Below are 22,500 nucleotides of genomic sequence, written 5' to 3' on the forward strand. Positions count from 1 at the left end.
GCAGAGCTGCAGCGCCCGGCCACAGCTACTGGCAGCTTATGAAGTCTTAGTGCTCATGCACACGGACGTTTTAAAAAACTGGCTGCAAAGCTAGCTCCGACGCCTGGAAAAATCGGCGTTAAAAAAACGCGATTTTTACCGCGTTTTGCATTGGCGTTTTTGTGCGTTTTTTAGCGTTAAGTAGCGTTTTTAAAGAAACACATCTCTTGGCTATAGCACTCAGAAAACAAAGAAAATATTTTGCGCGTTTTCCCGCAATTCGCGTTTTTACAGCTCTAGCTCCGCGCCAGGGAACGCACTGGTCCTGGGGTTTTTTTTACAGCTTAAAAACGCCTATGCCATTTGCAGCTCAAAAATGCCTAGGTGGGCATGAAGCCATAGACTAACATGGACAGGCCTTTTTAAAGCGGGAGTCCGCCGGGACTCCGCGTGTTTTTTTTTTTTTTTTTTTTTTTTTTAAAAAGCCAGCAGCTACAAATACTGCAGCTGCTGACTTTTAAAATAGTGACACTTACCTGTCCAGCGCGCCCGCGATGTCGGCACCCGAAGACGATCTGTAGATCGTTTCTCGGGTGCTGCCGCCGCCATCTTGGGTATGGGAATCAGGAAATGGAGCCTTTCGGCTTCATTTCCCGGTTCCCTACTGCGCATGCGCGAGTCGCGCTGCGCAATAAGGACGGTCCCCGCTGCCTCTGGGATCTGTGTGTTTTCCCAGCAGGCAGCGGGGCACTTGCGGAAAGGGGCGGGACTTTCGGAAAGGGGCGTAATCTACGCCCCTTTCCGCAGAGAGCTATCCCGGAAGTGGGTGCAGTTACCTGTACTGTACAGGTATCTGTACCCCCCTCCCCCCTGAAAGGTGCCAATTGTGGCGCCGGAGGGGGGGAGGGTTCCGATGAGCGGAAGGTCCACTTTAGGGTGGACCTCCGCTTTAAGCTGCAAAAAACGCTCAAAAAAGCGGCTGTAAAAACGTCCGTGTGCATGAGGCCTTAAGTCTTTGCCAGGTTGCCTGTAGCACACCTGGCGCTGCACCCATCTCTGCTGAGCACACTAATACGCCGGCAGGGACCAACGTATTAGTGTGAGAAAAAGGTGCAGTGCAGGCTGTGCCGCTCCTGGACCGCCCCATGTGCAAAAGGGATGCTGCGCCTACTTCTGACCGGTGCTCAACCTGTAGATGGCCAGTGTGCAAAGAGCCTTAAAGTGATATTAAAAGTTTTTTTTTTTTTTTTTCATTTTGATTTCACCTGCTGTGTGAAGTGGTTTTGCATAGAGCAGCTCTGGTCCCCCCACCCTGCCGGTGCTCTTACCCCCCCCCCCCCCCCAAGCAAGCCGCTTGCAATGGGGGCACCCAGGCTGACTCGTTCCTGAGCCACAGCTCTGCGTATCCATCCTCGCATCTCCTTTCTCTCCTCATTCGCTCGCTGGCTGTAATTGTCTCAGTCAATGAGAAGGGGAGAGTCCCTGGAAAGCTGAGGTCCTCGTGCACATTGCTGAGTCGAGATGGGGCTCAGGGAAGTATTTGGGAGGGGGGACGTTTTTTTTGTTTTGTTTGTTTTCTAACTTTCATGCATGAAGGTTAAAAAAAAACCTTGAGACTTTAGAACCACTTTAATTTAAAAGTTAGTGTTGGCTTTAATCTGGGTTTGCACTTGGGCTAAATGTAGACTTGTGGTTACAAAAAATGTGTGGTTGAACCCCCTTTTTTTTTTGGTGCCCTCCTTTGCATGCAGTGGTGCATTTGCTAGCAAAAAAAAAGGGGGGTTAAATGGGGCAGTAAGAAGGAGTCACATTGCCTCCTCACTGCCTGTCAATTGCCTCTGTGAAGCATTGTGTAAACGTTGAGCACTCTTTAGAGGAGTTGGTGGATTTAGACTAGGGGGGAGGGGTTAGGCAACCTCTGCCCTCCAGCTGTGGGTGAAACTACAAGTCCCATGAGACCTTGCAAGACCCTGACAATCACAGGCGTGACTCCTAGAGGGAGAGGCATGATGGGATTTGTAGTTTTGCCACAGCTGGAGGTTGCCTACTCCTGGTTTCGACGCACAAATCTAGAGCTAGACTCTAAATCTAGCCTTAACGTGACACTAAAGGTTCGATTTTTTTTTTTTTTTTTTTTTTTTTTTTTTTTTAATAACAAACATGTCATACTTACACTCTTGTTTTGAGTGGCCCCCGAATGGCATTTTCTGGGGTCCCCCCCGGTGGCTCTCCAGCTCTTCCCCATATCAGATAACCCCCTGGGAGAAGCACTCTCCTGGGGGGGGGGGTTACCTTGCGGGCACGCTCCCAAGTCCTGCATTCAGTGCCCATAGCTGCCGAGTGCTGGACTCTCCCCCGCGTCATTGGATTTGAGTGACAGTCGTGCGAGCCAATGGCTGCGCTGCTATCCAATGAAGAGCCAAGAAGTCCGGGCAACGATCGAACGTGGGCTTTCGAGAGCTCGGGTAAGTAAACCGGGGGGGGGGGGGGCGGTAATCTTCAGATGTTTTTTCACCTTAATGCATAGGATGCAATAAGGTGCAAAAACATGAACCTTTACAACCCCTTTTAAAGAGGAAGTAAACCCTGATGAGTTTACTTCCTCTTTCATTCCCTGCAAAGGCAAAGCATAATGGACTACTATGCATCGCATAGTAGCCCATTATGTGTCACTTACCTGACACAGGAGCCAGCGATGTCACCGCTGTCCCCTGTAGTCCGGCGCATCCATCTTTTTCGGTGGGGTCTCGCAGCTCCGCCGCTGTCATTCGGCGGAGCCGCGACGACGTCACTCCCGCGCATGCGCACGCGCGGCAGCCCCGTTGTTGGAAATGCCGCGCTCAGTGCGCCTGCGTGCCACTGTCTACGGCGCATGCGCCGTAGACAGTGGTGCCTGTCTTCGGGCAAATATCTCCTAAACCGTGTAGGTTTAGGAGATATTTCTTGGACCTACAGGTAAGCCTTAATCTAGGCTTACCTGTAGGTCAAAGTGGTTTGTAAGGGTTTACAACCACTTTAAGCTATAGCAATGCATGCAAATGCGGGTGGTGTGTGCCCCGTTGCAACTCATCCCTAACCCCTGTGTGCCCTAATAACTCATATGTTGCGGCTGGCTTACCAAAATGTTGAAAATTGTGCATTTGGACAACAGGAAGGTTTAAATGTTAGGAGAAGAACATCCACTGTACTGAACCCCGAGGGGGGGGGGGGGATCAGAAGATATTGTCTAAATGCATTTGGTCATGTTTATTTTTACCTGGAATCGTGCTCTGTGTATTTCTCTTCCACTTCTGTGCAGTCGTCCAGTGTGCGACTTTTTTTTTTCCTTCCTGTAATAAAGACCGCTCACTGCTGTTCCTCTCTCCTTGTGCAGGGTGACTGGTCTTGTCTCCGCCCCCTCCTGTAGCTTTCCGCAGGCAGCTGGTAGTGGGTGGACCCTGCTGGACCCCTCCCACAGCTCAGCTCTCTGCGCAGACTATGATGATGTCACTGCTACTTTTACAAGGTAATATCTGGGTTTTGTAAAGATGAGCGGTGTACACAGAATGGACTTGTATCCCCTGTAGCTAATGAGGGATGTATGTAGAAGAAAGTTTTTTATTTTTTTTTTTTTTTTTTTTTAATTTTTTTTCTTGTGCCTAGAGTTCAGCTGTAAGGTTGTATTCACACCAGTCTGTTAAAGCCCAGCTTTGGGCAATTTTATTTATTTTTACCTATGCATTGGAGCTGCATTTTTGTGTAGGGGAGAGGAGATATACTTATCTGATCCTCCAATCCTTCCAGCACAAGACTGGTCTGGCACCCCCCCCCCCCCCCCTCACTCCAGTGAATGTGAACTGTTCCTGACGTCATCACTCCCAGAGCAGGCTCCTTAGACCTGGAACAGTCCACCCCTGGGGGGGGGGGGGGGGACATTTTTATTATTGCTCAGGGATGGGCCCTTAGTCCTACAGGGATATGTTTTGTAGAGTGTTTTCCACCTTCCTGGCTAAAGCCCGGCGCACACCATGAGATTATCGGATGAATGATTGGTTTTTTTTTTTTTGTTTTTTTTTTCTTTTTAAATGAAGCGTTTACTAAAGTTACAAAAATTTTCGTATGACAGAATAAAAATTTGTAAGTGGTGTAATGTATTGTATTTTCATTCGTCAACAGTACTGATTAAACAAAATTGTACGGTGTCGTATGAGAAAAAATTTTTTGTGCTCGTCCCATTGGATAATATCGGGTGAACTGTCGCGTTCAGCTCTCAAAAGCTGTGTAGGAACGATCGGATTATTGTACAATCGATTTGAAAGCGGAATGTTTCATATGATTTTCTGATCGTGTGTATGGGCCATAAGGACAAGCAACCAACGCGCGTTGAGGTCCATACACTGGGAATGGGCCGATGGTTTATGCCAGGGCGGATTTGATTTAACCACTTAAGGACCGGACCTATTTTTCAAACTTTGTTTTTTTACAAGTTAAAATCAGGCTTGTTTGTTTCTGCTAGAAAATTACTTAAAACCCCCAAGCATAAAAAAAAGTGTGTGTGTGTGTATATATATATATATATATATATATATATATATATATATATATATATATATATATATATATATATATATATATATAAATAATATATTTTTTATTTTTTTACCAAACACCCTGGAGCAGTGATGGTGAACCTTGGAACTACATTTCCCATGATGCTCCACTACACTGCAGAGTGCATGAGCATCATGGGAAATGTAGTTCCAAAACATCTGCAGTGCCAAGGTTCCCCATCACTGCTCCAGGGTGTTTGGTAAAAAAAATTAAAAAAAAATATTATTTATAATATTTATTTTGGTGTTTGGTAAAAAAAATAAAAAATTATTTATAATATTTATTTTTTATTTTTTTACCAAACACCCTGGAGCAGTGATGGGGAACCTTGGCACTGCAGATGTTTTGGAACTACATTTCCCATGATGCTAATGCACTCTGCAGTGTAGTGGAGCATCATGGGAAATGTCGTTTCAAAACATCTGGGGTGCCAATGTTCACCATTGCTGCCCTAGAGAATAAAATGGCAGTCATGCAATACTTTATGTCACACCGTATTTGCGCAGCGGTCACCGTATTTGCGAATTTTTAGTTTTTGGGGGAAAAAAATACTTTTTTTTGTAAATTAAAAATAAAACGGTAAGGCCCCTTTTCACACTGGGGCGGTTTTCAGGCGTTACAGCGCTAACAATAGCACCTGTGTAGCTCCTGAAAAAAAACGGCCCCTTTCGCTCCAGTGTGAAAGCCGGAGGGGCTTTCGCACTGAAGCGGTGCGCTGGCAGGACGGTGAGAAAAGTCCTGCTAGCCGCATCTTTGGAGCGGTGAAGGAGCGGTGTATTCACCGCTCCTAAACCGCTCCTACCCATTGAAATCAATGGGACAGCACGGCAATACCGGCGGCGCTTTGCGGGCGGTTTTAACCCTTTTTCGGCCACTAGCGGGGGTTAAAACCACCCTGCTAGCGCCCGCAGACCGCCGCTAAAACGACGGCGGTGGCCGCACCGCCCCAGTGTGAAAGGGGCCTAAAGTTAGCCAAATTTTTATATATATAATATAAGATGATGTTACACCGAGTAAATTCATACCCAACATGTCACGCTTCAAAATTGCTCCCATTCGTGGAATGGCGACAAACTTTCATCCTTAAATATCTCCATAGGCGACGTTTAAAAATTGTGTGTCTACAGGTTATCAGTTTTGAGTTACAAATGAAGTCTAAGGCTAGAATTATTGCTCTCGCTCTATTAATCGTGGCGATACCTCACATGTGTGGTTTGAACACCGTTTTCAAATGAGAGAGCGACATACATATGCGTTCGCTTCTGCACGCAGGGGGGGGGGGGGGCTTTTTTGAATTTTGAACCCCTTTTACTCTGATTACAAGGAATGTAAATATCCCTTGTAATAATAATAAAAAAAAAATCATGACAGGACCTCTTTAATGGGAGATTTGGGGTCAAAAAGACCTCAGATCTCATATTTCCCCTTAAATGCAATAAAAAGAGGAGAGTGGGGGGGGGAGGTGGTGACCTCTCCCGCCGCGGAGACCACTTTTACCTGAAAGCGGACCGCCCGACATTTAAGAATATACCGGGGCTATGACTGCTTTCTGCTGCTATAACAATGATATTCAACGTCAAAGTACGACGTATAACGGTGGCGGCTCGTCCTTAAATTGTTAATCTGTCCCTACAGAAAAATCCCAGAGTTCTACCTTAACCAGTTCCTGCTCGGCCTATAGCAAAATTGCAACCGGGTGGATGTCATGTGAGGGGCAATGACTAATTAGTAAACTGGGCCGGTTGCAAGTATCATGTGATTACTCTGACCAATCACAGCTGATCACATGACAACTGTAAACAATGGATGGCTTCCTTTCTTGCTGTCCATTCTTTATAATTGTGTTGCTAGCTGTGATTGATCACATGGTACAGACAGGGCCAATCACAGCCCATCTATACCACGCAATTAGCTGTGGCCAATCACAGCTAATCTCAACAAATCAAACTGAACTGACGTACAACGATGGTGGGCAGTCCGTAAGTGGTTAAATCATTTCAGACCCCTTTCATGCTGGAGGCGTTTTTCAGGTGCCACAGCGCTAAAAGTAGCGCCTGAAAAAAGCCTCAGCTGCAAACCCAGTGTGAAAGCCTGAGTGCTTCCACACTGGAGCGGTGTGCTGGCAGGGCGTCACAAAAGTCCCGCCAGCAGCTTCTTTACAGCGCTGTAGGAGCGGTGAATACACCAGTTCTCCCCATTGAAAACAATGGGGCAGCGCTGCTATATCGGGGACGAAGTGCCGCTGCAGCAGCATTTTGCTGCCAGAGTTAACCCATTTTCAGCCTCTAGCAGGGGTTAAAACCGCTTGCTAGCGGCCGAATAGTGCTACTAAAGCGGCGATAAAACATAGCGCCGCTTTACCGCGGACGCCCGGGACGGCTCGGTGTGAAAGGGGTCTAAATCATGAATTTTAAAGAGCAACTGACATCTCTGTTGGCTCCTCCTCCTCTGTCCCGCTGTTGGCTCCTCCTCCTCTGTCCCGCTGTTGGCTCCTCCTCCTCTGTCCCGCTGTTGGCTCCTCCTCCTCTGTCCCGCTGTTGGCTCCTCCTCCTCTGTCCCGCTGTTGGCTCCTCCTCCTCTGTCCCGCTGTTGACTCCTCCTCCTCATATCTCCCGCTGTTGGCTCCTCCTCTGTCCCGCTGTTGGCTCCTCCTCCTCCGTCCCGCTGTTGGCTCCTTCATCTCGTCCTCTGTCCCGCTGTTGGCTCCTTCATCTCGTCCTCTGTCCCGCTGTTGGCTCCTTCATCTCGTCCTCTGTCCCGCTGTTGGCTCCCCAACAGTCCCACCATAATGGGACGGCTGGTGATGCGGCAGTGACACAACAAGGTTGGGGGACGTGGCGGCAGCAGGTAAATGGATGCCTGACAACAGGTGCTGCCATGATGGATCTGAAATGACAGGTGCTCTTTAAATGTAAGGTCTTATTCTTGCTGGTACTGAGAATCTTTAATATTTGCAAACAAAATAAAGATTTCCTATTTAGACTAACATTCTGTCAGGTTAGTAAAACAGCGATATCAGAACCGAATCAATCATACAGTTTGTAGTGTACATAGATTTGCAAAACAATGGGGTGAAGGAATATTTTTGAACTTAGTTTTTATCTCATGGTTACTGTAAAATTGTGTGAATGCATCAATGCAGTGCATGTTATCTCAGCTTGCAGAGCTTGGATTAATTGAATGAGTTTACCAAAAATGTAAATATTGCAGGCTATACCAGCCTCGTGCTAAATAATTAAGCTTCGCTTCATGCTGAATAAACAAAATTATTAATGTATCTTCAGTAGAAAACTATTGTTTAGATTTTTACTCCAAAAACTTTTTATTAAAATACATTTTGATAAAAAAAAAAATCAGATTTAAATAAAACACAAAATCTGATATATATATATATAAATTATAATTTTTTTTTAAGTTCATTGATTTTCATCCACCATGGATAGTTTACTCCAAAAGGATTTTATTAAAATAATTCTGCTGAAATCAAAAAAAATCAAATTTAAATAAAAGATCTGTTGTGTGTTTGTTTGTTTTTTAATCATTGATTTTTATCCACCCTGGTTTCCTAACCAGCAGGTGCTGCATGCCGGCAGTCCCATTCATGTCTATGAGGATGCTACAGCTGCTCGCCCAAATGTGACCTGTTCTGTAGATTACATGGCGTCAGGGCGAAACTCCTAGCCTGACCTTCTCCCCTCAGTAGAACACACCGGATGGGGGGGACATAGATGCTGTGGTGGAGACCCTAAAGTCGGTTTAGGTTCACCCGTCACATCAGGACGACTGTGTCCGTGCAGCTGCTGCATCCTCATAGACATGAATGGGACTGCCTGCATGCGGCACCCACGGTCTAGTGACACGTAAGCCAAGGTCAGGCAGTGTGCGGCTCCTCCGCCACCCATAAGCTGAAGGCCTGAGTTGTGGACAAAAGTTTCCACATTTTGTGCACTTTTTTTTTTTTTCTCTTGCTGGCTTGTTGTGGAAGGCGCTTGTGGTGTTGGGTGGCGGTCACATGATGTTTGCTCTGCATGCAGAAATCGTTTGTTTACATAACTTCAGACTAATATTACAGGAGGAGACGTGACACTTCACTTTCCTTTTCATCCAGAGGACATCACTTCCCATTTATGCCTCTGTTTTCTCTCATGTGTCACTCACAGCTGTGATTGTTTTTATTTTTTTGTTTTCCTGTTGGCCTGATTCTGGATTTTAGTGTTTTAGTTGATAGTCTTTTATCGTGTGAATGCGCAGCTCCCCCACCGCTCTGCCTGCTTCTGCTTTTGTAATTCTCAGATTAAATGGGTCATTCAGCCGCATAGGATGCTCTGTTCCAGGATGAGCTGCAGTTTGGATGCACTTTCCAGGGAAGACTTCATCCTTTTCTTAATACAGATTTATTTATATTTTTTTGGGAGGGGGGGGGGGGTTACAATTAGACCGCACTTAACTCTGGTTTATAACATTAACATTCAATTCTAATATATATTATTTATTTTTATTATGATTTTTTTTATTTATTTTTTTGTAGGGAGGGGGGTTACAATTAGACCGCACTTAACTCTGGTTTATAACATTAACATTCAATTCTAATATATATTATTTATTATTATTTTTATTATGATTTTTTTAATTTTATTTTTTTGTAGGGAGGGGGGTAACAATTAGACCGCACTTAACTCTGGTTTATAACATATAAATATATATACTAGAATTGAATTGTAATTATTATTGTTACTGATGTGCGGCGGAAGTAGAGCAATTTCAAAGCTGCACCGGTGTGAATGGGCGCTTAAACTTAAAGCCAAAAAATTGAATATACTGCGACTTGCCAATCATTAGATGTGGAGGCTGCAATCGTTTTCTTTATACTTTATAATACATACTATAATCATACTTTATAATCATTTTTATTTTTGGATAAAGGTTTTAATGTGATAGTAAAGCGTCTGATTTTTTTTTTTTTTTTTTTTTAACATTAAAATAACAAACGTATCGTTACCTGCTCTGTGTAATAGTCTTGCACAGAGCAGCCCCGATCCTCCTCTTCTCAGGTCCCCCCCGCCGGTTCTCCAGGCCCCTCCCTCCTGCTGAGTTCCTCCAGAGCAAGCAACTTGCTATGAGGGGGCACTTGGGCAGGCTCGCTCTGGAGCTGCTGCTCTGTGTGTCCATTCACACGCAGAGCTGCGGCTTGGCCCTACCACTCTTATCTCCTTATTGGCTCACTGGCTGTGATTCACAGCAGTGGGAACCAATGGGGAGGTAGAGTCCCCGGAGAGCTGAGGCTCTCCTGCACAGTACTGCAGGAAGATTGGGAGATTGGGTTCAGGTAATTATTGTATTGGGGCAGCTGAACAGAGAAGGTTTTATGCATGAAGGTAAAAAAAAAAAAAACTTCAGCCTTTTAGAACCCATTTAATTGAATAGTATCTGATTATTGTAAGCACCCCTGACAGTGTTAAGTGGTTTGCCTCACGCACACCCGCACACAGCTGCTAAAGCTTCTTTTGTTTTTTGTTTTTTTCATTTTGATTTACCAAAACCACATAATATGAGGTCACATCTGAACACTTTCTGTTTGTATGCAATCAGGCAGAACCTTCTACTACATAGTTGAAAGTAAATCTAAAGGAAATCGAACAACAAAAGTTGTAGAGTGTTCTTTTTCCTTTCCCAGCAAGCGCAAGGATTCGTGTTGTGCATCTGCAATAACCTGAATCTGTTGCATAGCATTGGCAAAGCTCACTTTTTTTTTTTTTTTTTTTTTTTTTTAAACCACTTGCCGACCGCCGCACGACGATGTACGTCGACAGAATGGCACGGGCAGGCATAAGGGCTTACATGTACGTCCTTGCCTGCCCACCGGTCGGGGGCCCGATCGGGCCCCCACCCGGTGCCTGCGGCGGTCGGTATTCGTTCGGGAGCGATCCCGGACGAGGGGACGGCCATTCATTCATGGCCACCCCCTCGCGATCGCTCCCGACGAATGAAAATGTCCCGTGACATCATTTCCTCTCCTGTAATGTAAACACAGGAGAGGAAGTGATGTATTCTCTCCTCCGTGTCGGTATTTTACGTTCCGGCACTGAGGAGAGAGGTTCGATGAGTTGCACCAACACACCACACATACAGTAGAACATGCCAGGCACACTCACACCCCCCCTTTACCCCCCGATCACCCCCCAATTACCCCTGCCCCCCCAGTCACAGTGACGCCAATTGCTTTTTTTTTTTTTGCATTGGTGTCATTTGTGACTGTAATAACTGTTAGGGCAGTTAGGGTTAGCCCCCTTTAGTTCTAATGTACCCCCCTAACCCCCCCCAATAAAGGTTTAACCCCGTGATCACCCCCCGTCGCCAGTGTCACTAAGGCTGGGTTCACATTGCAGCGGTTTATGAGAACGAATGTGATTCGCACCGCACTGCAGTGCAAATCACATCCGATCTCTGTGCGATTCGAGTTCAGCCATACAGATAGTATGGCTGAATTCGTGTCGCACCCGCCGCAAATTCGCACGGGACCCTTTTTTTGGCCCGCAGCAGAATCGGATCGCATGGGTGTTCACACCATGCGATCCGAGTTTGCAGATCGCACTGCGATATGCGAACTGATCTGGGGGTGTCATTAACATTTCACTGACACTCCCAGCAGTTCGCATAGGGCAGTGTGAACTGCCGCCGGGAGGCATGTGATGCGGGAACCCGCCGCGGATTCGTGGCGTTCCCGCATCGCTCCAGTGTGAACCCAGCCTAATAAGCGATAGTTTTTCTGATCGCTGTATTAGTGTCACAGGTGACGCTAGTTAGGCAGGTAGGTATTTAGGTTCGCCGCAGCTTTTTATAGCGCCAGGGACCCCCATATACTACCGCATAAAGCCCCCTGATTGCCCCCTAGTTAACCCTTTCACCAGTGATCACCATATAACTGTTACAGGTGACGCTGGTTGGTTAGTTATTTTTTTTATAGTTTCAGGGCACCCGCCATTTATTACCTAGTCTCACTAGTGTACCCCTAAATTTAGGGGTGTCTACTTTCCAAAATGGGGTCATTTGGGGGGGGGTTTGTGCCATCTTGGCATTTTATGGCCTTCAAAACTGTAACGCCCTTAGAAAGCCTGAAGGCGGTGCTTGGTTTTCGGGGCCCCGTACGCGGCTAGGCTCCCAAAAAGTCCCACATATGTGGTATCCCCGTACTCGGGAGAAGCAGCAGAATTTATTTTGGGGTGTCATTTCACATATGCCCATAGCATGCGTGAGCAATATATCATTTAGTGACAACTTTGTGTAAAAAAAAAATTTTTTTTTTGTCATTATTCAATCGCTTGAGGCAAAAAAATAAAATATTCAATGGGCTCAACATGCCTCTTATCAATTTCCTTAGGGTGTCTACTTTCCAAAATGGGGTCATTTGGGGGGGTTTGTACTGCCCTGCCATTTTAGCACCTCAAGAAATGAGATAGGCAGTCGTAAACTAAAAGCTGCGTAAATTCCAGAAAACGTACCTTAGTTTGTAGATGTGACAACTTTTGCGCAAACCAATAAATATACAATTATTGACTTTTTTTTTTACCAAAGACATGTGGCTGAATACATTTTGGCCTAAATGTATGACTAAAATTGAGTTTATTGGATTTTTCTAATAACAAAAAGTAGAAAATATCATTTTTTTTCAAAATTTGCGGTCTTTTTACGTTTATATCGCAAAAAATAAAAATCGCAGAGGCAATCAAATACCATCAAAAGAAAGCTCTATTTGTGGGAAGAAAAGGACGCAAATTTTGTTTGGGTACAACATTGCATGACCGCGCAATTACCAGTTAAAGCAGCGCAGTGCCAAATTGTAAAAAGACCTCTGGTCATTGGCCAGCAAAATGGTCCGGTCTGAAAGTGGTTAAAGTGAGCCTGGCATGAGCTGAAACGTACCCACTTGTATACCCTTGTTCTTTGACAATACTTTTATGAAGTTGTTTCAGATTTCTATTTTTTTTATACACATTGCCGCCATTTGCGTTCTTTCTTCACACAGAAGAAAAGCGGCGGTGTAAAGCCCCCCCCCCCCCCCCCCCATAAGACACCAGACTGAATGTGGCAACGCTTGGGATTCTTATTCCGCTCTGAGCAAGTGAGAAATCCTTTTATAAAAGACTTTGTAAGAGTATAAGAAATAATCCTATTTGTAATGGTATTCAGTGTGTGCCGGTGGAGCCGGCCTCCCCAGCTACACGACTCCAACAATGAGGCCTGTTTGCTGGCTCTGTACTTGTTTAAATGCCATCACTGGATTGTTGGTGTAAAGCTTTCATTGTGTTCCTTGGTAACAGGCGGCAAGAAAGAGTTTAACTGTAAAGTAATGAACTGATTGCCGTGTCATTTCTTATACTGAAGAACGTCACCGGCTTTGTTTGCATATTAGCTGATCAAACACATAATGCCGGTGTCATTTCAGAAAACAATGGCTTGTTATGGCGCCGGAGACGGGGCTCCTGTGCTTTTACCAGTCAAATACAAGCAAGAATACTTACCTAACCACCTGCTTCCTACTATATATATATATATATATATATATATATATATATATATATATATATATATATATATATATATATATATATATATACACACCATATTTATCAGCATATAACACGCACATTCATTTTAAAGCGGAGGTCCACCCTAAAGTGGACCTTCCGCTCATTGGAATCCTCCCCCCCCCCCTCCGGCGCCACAATTGGCACCTTTCAGGGGGGAGGGGGGTGCAGGTACCAGTACAGTACAGGTATCTGCACCCACTTCCGGGATAGCTCTCTGCGGAAAGGGGCGTAGATTACGCCCCTTTCCGAAAGTCCCCCGCTGCCTGCTGGGAAACACACGGATCCCAGAGGCAGCGGGGGCCATCCTTATCGCACAGCGCGACTCGTGCATGCGCAGTAGGGAACCGGGAAATGAAGCCGAAAGGCTCCACTTCCTGATTCCCATACCCAAGATGGCGGCGGCAGCACCCGAGAGACGATCGAGAGATCGGCTTCGGGTGCCGACATCGCGGGCGCGCTGGACAGGTAAGTGTCATTATTTTAAAAGTCAGCAGCTGCAGTATTTGTAGCTGCTGGCTTTTAAAAAAAAAAAAAAAACACGGACTCCCGCTTTAAGACGTAAGTTTCAGGAAATAAACGTAAATTTGAGATAAGGAACTTTGAAGCAAAATAAGGGTCAGTGCCCATCTGCATCCTCACAACTGCCATCAATGCAGCCTGATTGATGCCTAGTTGCATCCTAGAAGGGACAGGGAGGGGGGGTGGGATGAGCGCCAGCAGATTTAATACAGTGAGAATCTCCTATGATAGACAGAACATTGGTCCAATGGCGGCCCAGGAGATTTTCACTGTATGTAATCTGACAGCGCTCGTCACGCCGCAACCCCCCCCCCCCCCCCCCCCCCCCGGTCCTCTCTGAGGCAGTTAAAATTGAAGTTTCGGCATATAACATATACGCCAATAAATAAAGTGTGTATGTATGTATAATTATATATATGTGTGTGTGTGTATGTAATTTTTTTTTTTTAAGCAGAGACCCTAGAAAATCAAATAGTGGGTGTTTTTTATGTCAAAAAGTATTTGGGCAGCGTTTTTTCAAACACAATAAAAAAAAAAAGACACTTTGGTAACTTTTAACCCCTTTGCGCCAGCACCTCTCAGCCCTTTAACCACTTGCCAACCGCCCTGTAGCAGATATACTACTACAGGGCGGCCTCTGTGCACAGGATCACGTGTGTGTGTGTGTGTGTGTGTGTATATATATATAATATATATATATATATAATTAGTGTGTGAGGTCCTGTACTTCCAGGCAGCAGGCACGAATGCGTGCCGGCTCTCTCCCACTGTGATTTGTACTCGATGTCTGCCCACACCCGCTGATCATCCGACACAGGGGAAGAACGGCAGTCTTGCCTATGTAAACCAGGCAGATTGCTGTTCTGTCTATAGGTAAGACATGGATCCTGTGTTCCTGCAAAGCAGGGACTATGATCCTTGTCTTCCCTTAGTAAAAGCATCCCCCCCACACAGTACTATAGAAACTCAGGCTAGGCACACAACCCTTTGATTGCCCCCTTTCTCAGCCAGTGTCATTGTGACAGTGCATATTTTTAGCACGGATCACTGTATTAGTGTTACAGGTTCCCTAAAAAGTCAGTTAGGTTTCTGATCTGTCCGCCGCGATATCGCTGCCCCGCTATAAGTTGCGGATCTCTGCCATTACTAGTAAAAAAAAAAAAAGTACTATAGATAGATAGAGAGATAGAGAGATAGATATAGAGAGATATAGATAGAGATATATATAGATAGAGAGATATAGATAGAGATATATATATAGAGATAGATAGATAGATAGATAGAAGATATACAAAGTAACATTTAGTTCTTTTAGAATGGATCAAAGGAATGAAGTCAGTTTAACCAGTTAAACCAGGGGTGCCCAACCGGACCGCAGAGCCCTCTGATGTGGCCCGTGACCTCTTGCCCTGGGTTGGCAAGCCCAGAATGCAGGTTGCCAACCCACCATCCCAGTTGTCAATGAAGCCAATGTTAGATGAAGCAAGCACCTGAAGAGCCGCATAAGCCAAGCTTCCTGTATAGCGCCATCTCATGTCATAGGTGGAATGATACCAAATGCGCTCTGCCTGGGACAGCAGCAGTTGGCGATAACTGAATGGAACTCACTAAAATCACAGTGTATGTATGGGCATATCTGTTCTGCAGTGGTTACTGGGCGGCTTTCAAACTGAACGGTTACCTGCACTGAGCAATAGACTTCTGGTTTTACTTGCGGGTTGGGGCGCTTCCAGAAAGTGCACCAAACCCGCTGGATATAAATGAATTGTATGGTAAAGTACAGCTAACCCACAGGAAAACCACAGGTGAACTGTGCTGCACCTGCGGCGTGGGTAGACCACAAATCATAAGTGTAAAAGCTGTCTTAGGCCCCTTTTACACAATTGGTCCAACCCAATCGGACGCTCCATTTACCTATATGGAGCGGCAGATGAAAACAGACTTGTGTCCATTTACAACCGCCTACCTCAGATCCGCTAAAAAAACAGAAGTGGATCCGTCCCCTTCCATCTGATCGGATCAGAGGGCCCATAGAGTAGCGTGGACTGTGTCTGTGTCCACTCTGCATATGCACAGTGGACACGGACCTGTCATTCGCCCGCTCCGCTCGTTGTGGCCCACGACTGGTTACGAAGTCACTTAAGTGGCCCTCGCTCTTCAAAAGGTTGGGCACCCCTGACTTAAACACTAATGCCCTGTACACGCGGTCGGACATTCCAATGACAAAATCCGTCGTATTTTTTCAGACGGCTTTTGGGCCAAACTTGTCTGGCATACACACGGTCGCACAAAGTTGTCAGAAAATCCGATCGTTCAGAATGCGGTGACGTACAACACGTACGACGGGATTATAAAGAGGGCAGTAGCCAATAGCTTTTGTCTCGTAATTTATTCTGAGCAGGCATGCCACTTTGTCCGTCGGAATTGTCTACACACGATCGGAATTTAAACGATCGGATTTTGTTGTCGGAAAATTTTAGATCCGGCTCTCAAACTTTGCGTGGCGGAAATTCACACGGAAAAAGTCTGATGGCACCCACAACCGATCGGATTTTCCGAGAACAAGATCCGATCGCACATTTTCCCTCGGAAAGTCCAGCCGTGTGTACAGGGCATAAGTCTTTTTCTGACGCTTGTTACATGCAAGTTAAAATCTGTATTTTAAATTTTTTTGCTAGAAAATTACTTAGAACCCCCAAACATATTTATATGTATGTATATTATTTTATTTTTCTTTTGTTTATTACTTTACTACTTTATTTTATTACTTTATTTACTTTACTTTATTACTTTATTGCTATCACAAGGGATGAACAACATCCCTTGTGATGACTTGGGCAGTGACGAGTACTCTTCAACGAGGCATCTGAGATCTATTGGACCCCAGATCTCTTCTCCGCCCTGAAAAGCATCTGATCAAACCGAGATTGGTTTGATCTGATGTTTCGGTAACGGCTTGTTTACATGAGACTGAAGCCGGATGTGTCATAAGTTCTTCTGGTTTCTTAGATCATAGAGCTGATCGGGGGACGTTCCCGGTCCTTGGTCTTCTCTATGGTAAGCCAGCACAACCGCTGGTTTCAGTCCCGGGTGGGGATGGAAGAGTTGTAGAAGGTGGCTAGGAAAACCCCCTTCCCGCAGCATGTAAAGGCAGTCCAGAGGCTTCTTAGCTGCTATGATTCCTTTTTACTTTCTAGAGAATCACTGACTAAATAAAAAAAAAAAAAAAGCAATACTGGGGTGATAGCTGCAGTCATGGCCCCTGGATAACCACTTCAACCAGAAGACACACGGGGATTGCCTTTTTTGGCAAGTGGTTACAGTATGCTTCCCCTATTTTTGCAAGGTGGCAGACAACAAGCCCCCCCCCCCCCCCATTGCAAATCACTTTTTTTTCTCCCCCCTCGCTAAATTACGACCTAGACAATGATTACGTCAGTAGACCCCACAGCATGTGCGCACATGTATGGCATCTCACAAACCATCCCGGTAGCGGTTTGGGAAATATCCTCCCATTGGGTGCACACAAGCTCTGAGGTCTCTGCTGCTTGCACAGACATGCCGTGAGGGTCTCTGCCAGGTACCCAGAACCTGGCAAAGAAAGACTCATGGCGTGTCTGTGTATGCACTGGACCACTGTTAAGGATGCCATTTCTGGATAAAAAAATGCCAAGAGAAAACATTTGCTTGAAGCAAAACAATTCCCGAAGTAAATATTTCACTTGAAGAACAAGGTGTGAGTAGCGTGGCTGGGATGTGTAGGCGAGAAGACGTGCCTGTGTGGAGCTCCTGCCAGGATCCTCCCTGTTTATCTATCATCCTCTGCCTGCTTACAGCATCTGCCCCGGTCTCCCATCCTCTTCTCATACCCGGCATTTGGATCACGCCATCCAAGAATTGCTCTGCCGCCTCTCAGCAAAAACGTCTGGCCGTGGCCTCGTGTGCTGACGCCATTTTGGTGAGGGAGACTGCAGGCCTTGCTGGCTGAGATGGAAGTCATGGCCCGACAACCGAACACCCGCTGAGGATATTTCTCTGATCCTGAATGCTATTGAACAAAATAGCAAAACCATCTTAAACCCCTTTCACACTGGGGTGCTTTGCAGGGGGCTACAGCGCTAAAAATAGCGCCTGCAAAGCTCCCTGGAACAGCCGCTGCTTTGCGGTGCGCTGGCAGGATGGTAAAAAAAAAAGTCCTGCTAGCAGCATCTTTGGAGCGGTGAAATCAATGGGGCACCGCGGCTATACCACCAGCAAAGCGCCTTTGCAGAGGCGCTTTGCGGTGGTTTTTAACCCTTTCTCGGCCGCTAGCGGGGGGTAAAGCCGCTCTGGTATCGGCCGAATAGCTCCACAAATCCGTCAGTAAAGCGCCGCTAAAAATAGCGGCCCTTTACCGCCAACGCATCTCCCGCCCCAGTGTGAAAGGGGCCTTTAGTGGCGGATCACACAAGGGGCGACCTGTCAGGCGACTTAGCCGCTTGACAAGTCGCACTCCATGCATTGCAATGGAACCGTTCTAATAGGAGCGACTCAAGTCACCCCGACTTAGAAAAAGTTTCCTGTACTACTTTCGGAGCGGCTTGCATTGACTTCTATACAGAAGTCGTTTTGGTAGTCGCGCTTACAGGGCGGCTTCTTCAGAGTCGGACGACTTTGAAGCCGCCACCTGTGTGAACCGCCACTTATTAGTTTGAATTGACTGGTTGGCAGAAAAATGCAATTTATTCAGTAATGATTGTGACAAGATCGGTGGACATCGCGGAGCCGGAGACCCGAATCTTCGCTATGGAGGACATTCCCGTGTAACCCCTCCCCCATAGTGTTCCCGGTAGTCAGAGACCAATGTCGTTTATTGCTATACAAAAAAAAAAAAGAGCAAACGCCTCTGTATGTAGTCGGTGGATCGGTTGTCTCATGGCTGCCTGGACAAAGCACAACACAGATTTGTTTTCATCCTTTGCTACACAAATATCTGCCTATTTTTGTCGAGATCATGTGATTCTGATTATGTGCAGTTTTCTGTATTTGTGTGGCAGACAGTTGGTCATATGACCGTCTTCTAGAACTCGGAGATATAGTTCTATATTGACGTTTGTCTCGTTACTAAAGTTTATGGTGCCCAGACTGAACCCGGGGATTTGTGGGTTCCCAAAATATTAGAGCCATTTTTTTATTTTTATTTTTATTTTTTTTAGAAAGTGGAACTTTATGTACAAAACCAAAATGGCCGAACAGGCAGGACTTTAATGCAGAATGGACATGCTTTGTCTCTTCTGAATTAAAATGACCCACCTGCCTGTTTGTTCCCATACAGTGAGCTGCACACCCAATTCCGAATCTGACTGCACTTCACACATGTGTTAAGTAATATTGGCCCAGCCAATGAAATCGCTCGATACCCAGGAGCCGGTCACTAGAAGACGACCACGATTGGTGGGGAGTTCCAGGATGCTGCATTGCTGGAGCTGAGGTGAGTATAGCTCCGCTTTAATGTGGTTCCAAAGGCTCAAGTTTTTGTTTTATTTGCCTTAAAGCGGAGTTCAAGGCTTTTATTGTTAGAAGTCAGCAGCTACAAAACGTTTAGCTGCTGACTTTTAATAAACAGACACTTACCTGTTCCATGATCGAGTGATGCAGCCGCACAGAGCCCTGCTCCTCTCCCGCTCCTCTCCCGCTCCTCTCCCGCTCCTCTCCCGTTCCTCTCCCGCTCCTCTCCCGCTCCTCTCCCGCTCCTCCCCCCCGCATCTCCATTGTAACTGTGGGCACCCAGCTGTGACAGCTGGCGGCTTTGTGGCCGGGCACGCACTGTGCATGCACGAGTCTTGCTGCGCTCTCCCAGTGGACAGGCAATCTTGTGGGAACTGTGACGTGTCCCAGAAGATTGCCTAGGGGGAGAGGAGGAGTCGCCTAGGCGGAAGCAGGAAGTGGGACAGAAAGCCCCACTCAAAACTAAGCACCCTCCCACAAAAAAAATTACATCTCAAATGTGGCATGTAAGGAGGTGAGGAGTGCTTAAAGCAGAAGTTCCACTTTTAGGTGGAACTCCGCTTTAAAGTGGTTGTAAACCTCAGACATGAAATATGAACAAAGCATATCCCTCTCTAGTGTGTACTATCTCAACCCAGAGCACTAAGTGTCATTTCTGTCTGCTGCCATTCGCATGAATCACATCTAACAACTTTTCCTGACACCAAGAGAAAAATGGTGACGGGGAAGGGATCTCCAGGTGATTGCCAGCCTCCGTTCTGTTCCTGTGTGCTGTATTGATTGCGGTTGCGATGCTCTGCACGCTCCATTGCAATAATTTAATTACCGGTAATGCATATTTTTTTTTAACTTTATTAATTTGGATGCATTTATAAAATCTTTGCATATGGTGGACGATACCCCTAAGGAGGCTCGTTGATTTAAATGGGCTGGCAACACATCATAATGCATAGAACACAGTACACTGCATTGTGTTACGGAGCGCTGCAGTAAGGGTGTCTTGGTACTGGGCAAGGGAACTGCATTGCACCAACACACGTTACCACACCAGTGTGACTGGACCCCTGGGGTACACAGAGGTGGAGCTTTTATATAATCTTCTAAAGATGTCATGGGGCTTTACTTTCTACTGATCTTCTTTTCTCACTGATATCCTCCCCTGCAGTCTCTAACGATGCCAAATACCCACAGTGCACCTGTAGACCGTGTCATCTTTGCCTAGGCTGCAATATCCCGATGGAGCTCCGAGCAGCATTTTGTATTCAGTAGAAGAAAGGGGATTTTTTATTTTATTTTATTTTTTTGAAAATATATATTATTTAGTAGCGCTTCACATTCATTATTGATAGATAGAAAGTGTGGTGATAGGTCAATATTAAAATGCATGCATTGAGCATTTTCCATGCAGTTCCATCTCTGAAATGTTTTTTATTTATTTATTTTTCTTGGCCAAAATGCTATTTGCATGACTTTTTAAAGAGCTGAGTGAACGGATGTGCGTAGACGAGACATTAGAAGAGCGCAGAGGGATGAGCGTTCTGGTAGATCTGTCCACAGACTAAGTATTATAGAAACGGTTGAAAGACTTAAAAGCCATTGTGCTGTGAATGTCGGTCAAACATGAATGCGCAATCCAACCCGCCGCAAACATCTTCCATAAGGAAGACGCTTAAGAGTTGTAAGGGCAGAAGTTATTTTTTTTTATCTTAATGCATTCTATGTGTAGCAGCCTCCCCAGCACCCCCCCCCCCCCCCCAATTACTTACCTGAGCCCCATCTCTCTCCAGCGATGTCCACGAATGTCTAAGCCATCTGGGACACTCCTCCTGATTGGCTCCCACAGCTGTCAATCAAAGTCGGTCAGCCAAAGCAGGGGAGAAAGGGGGCGGGGCCAGGTTGGACACATGGAGCTCACACTCGGCTCGGGTGCCCCCATAGAAAGCTGCTGTTTTAGGGGGCACTCGATAGGAGAGAGGGACCAGGAGTAGCAAAGAGGACCCAAGAAGAGGAGGAGCAGAGCTGCTCTGTATAACACCAACTGCACAGAATAGGTAAGTATAACGGGTTTGTTATTAAAAAAATTTAAAACTTACACTTTATAATCACTTTAAAGAGGAGGTCCACCCCCAAAAAAATAAAAAATAAAATAAAACTGCTCCTAAAATTCTGGGGGGAAAAAAAATGAAAAAAACTTTTTTAACTTACCAGAAATGGCTGTTGCTAGGCAGATCGTCCTAATCTGCCACTTACTATTAAAGTGGTTGTAAAGTCATTTTTTGACTTTTACCTACAGGAAAGCCTATAAGGCTTACCTGTAGGTAAAAAAATAAATATTCCCCCCAATGCACCGCTGACTACAGCGGCGCATGCGCACAGGGGATTCTTGGCTGGAAGCCCGGCAGACGCCGGACCCTGCCGGGAAGAAATCTCCCGTGCGCATGCGTGGGAGTGATGATATCTCTGCTCCGGCCACTCACAGCGCCGGAGCCCCGATACCCGAAAGAAACGCAGAGGGAACGTGTCAGCTCGCTCGGCGTGGATCGGGCCAGATGTCGGGGGCCTCGTTCTAAGGTAAGTATTTCATAATGAGCTAGAATGCGGTGCATACTAGCTCATTATGCCTTTTCCAGTGAGGGGAATCCACCCTAAAGTGGAACCTCCGCTGATCGGAACCCCCCCCCCTCCGTTGTCACAATTGACACCTTTCAGGGGGGAGGGGGGTGGGGGGTGGAGATTCCTGTCCCAAAACGATTCCTGTCCCACTTCCGGGCATAGACTCCCACGGGAGTCTACGCCATTTCCTGCCCTGCCGCGCTGTCTGCAGGGACACACACGGGTCCCAGTGACAGTGCGGAGATTTCCTATTGCGCGGCTCGCGCATGCGCAGTAGGGAACCGGGAAGTGAAGCCGATTTGCTTTACTTCCCGATTCCCTCACCTCGAATGGCGGCGGCAGCAGCCGAGGCCTGAGCGGTCGATCGACCTCGGCTCCCGGCATCGCTGGAACCCGGGACAGGTGAGTGTCCATTTATTAAAAGTCAGCAGCTGTATTTATAGCTGCTGGCTTTTAATATTTTTTTTTGGGCGGAATCCCTCTTTAATCTGCCACTTCCTACCCTGCAGTGATCTTCATTCTGCTCCTCCTCACGTTTTCTTCTGGGGAATGGGGCGCGCTGTGTTCTGGGAACTGTGTGTCCCACAACACAGCCGGCGATTCACAAAGCGTTGCGCGACTTGCGCATGCGCAGTAGGAAAAAGGCAGTGAAGCCGCAAGGCTCCACTGCCTGTTTCCCTTAGTTAGAATGGTGGCGCCCGGGAGCCCAGGGACAGGACAGCCT

At 46.3% G+C, this 22,500-nt stretch overlaps 1 protein-coding gene across 2 annotated transcripts in view; it reads left to right on the forward strand.

Annotated features, from left to right (window-relative positions):
* Positions 1 to 22,500, forward strand: part of LOC143933611 (upstream stimulatory factor 2-like) — a 42,744-nt gene that overhangs the window by 2,819 nt on the left and 17,425 nt on the right. Inside the window, exon 2 of one of the 2 annotated variants that reach the window (XM_077456559.1) lies at positions 3,353 to 3,484. The exons of the other annotated variant lie outside the window; for it this stretch is intronic. Within the exon in view, the coding sequence (XP_077312685.1) occupies positions 3,353 to 3,484 (132 nt within the window). The remainder of the gene's footprint in view (positions 1 to 3,352; positions 3,485 to 22,500) is intronic. 2 annotated transcript variants of the gene reach the window in all.

The sequence above is a fragment of the Lithobates pipiens genome, unplaced genomic scaffold, assembly GCF_037356315.1.
Source record: "Lithobates pipiens isolate NorthernLeopardFrog02 unplaced genomic scaffold, aLitPip1_a1.2 Scaffold_27, whole genome shotgun sequence".
NCBI lineage: Eukaryota > Metazoa > Chordata > Amphibia > Anura > Ranidae > Lithobates > Lithobates pipiens.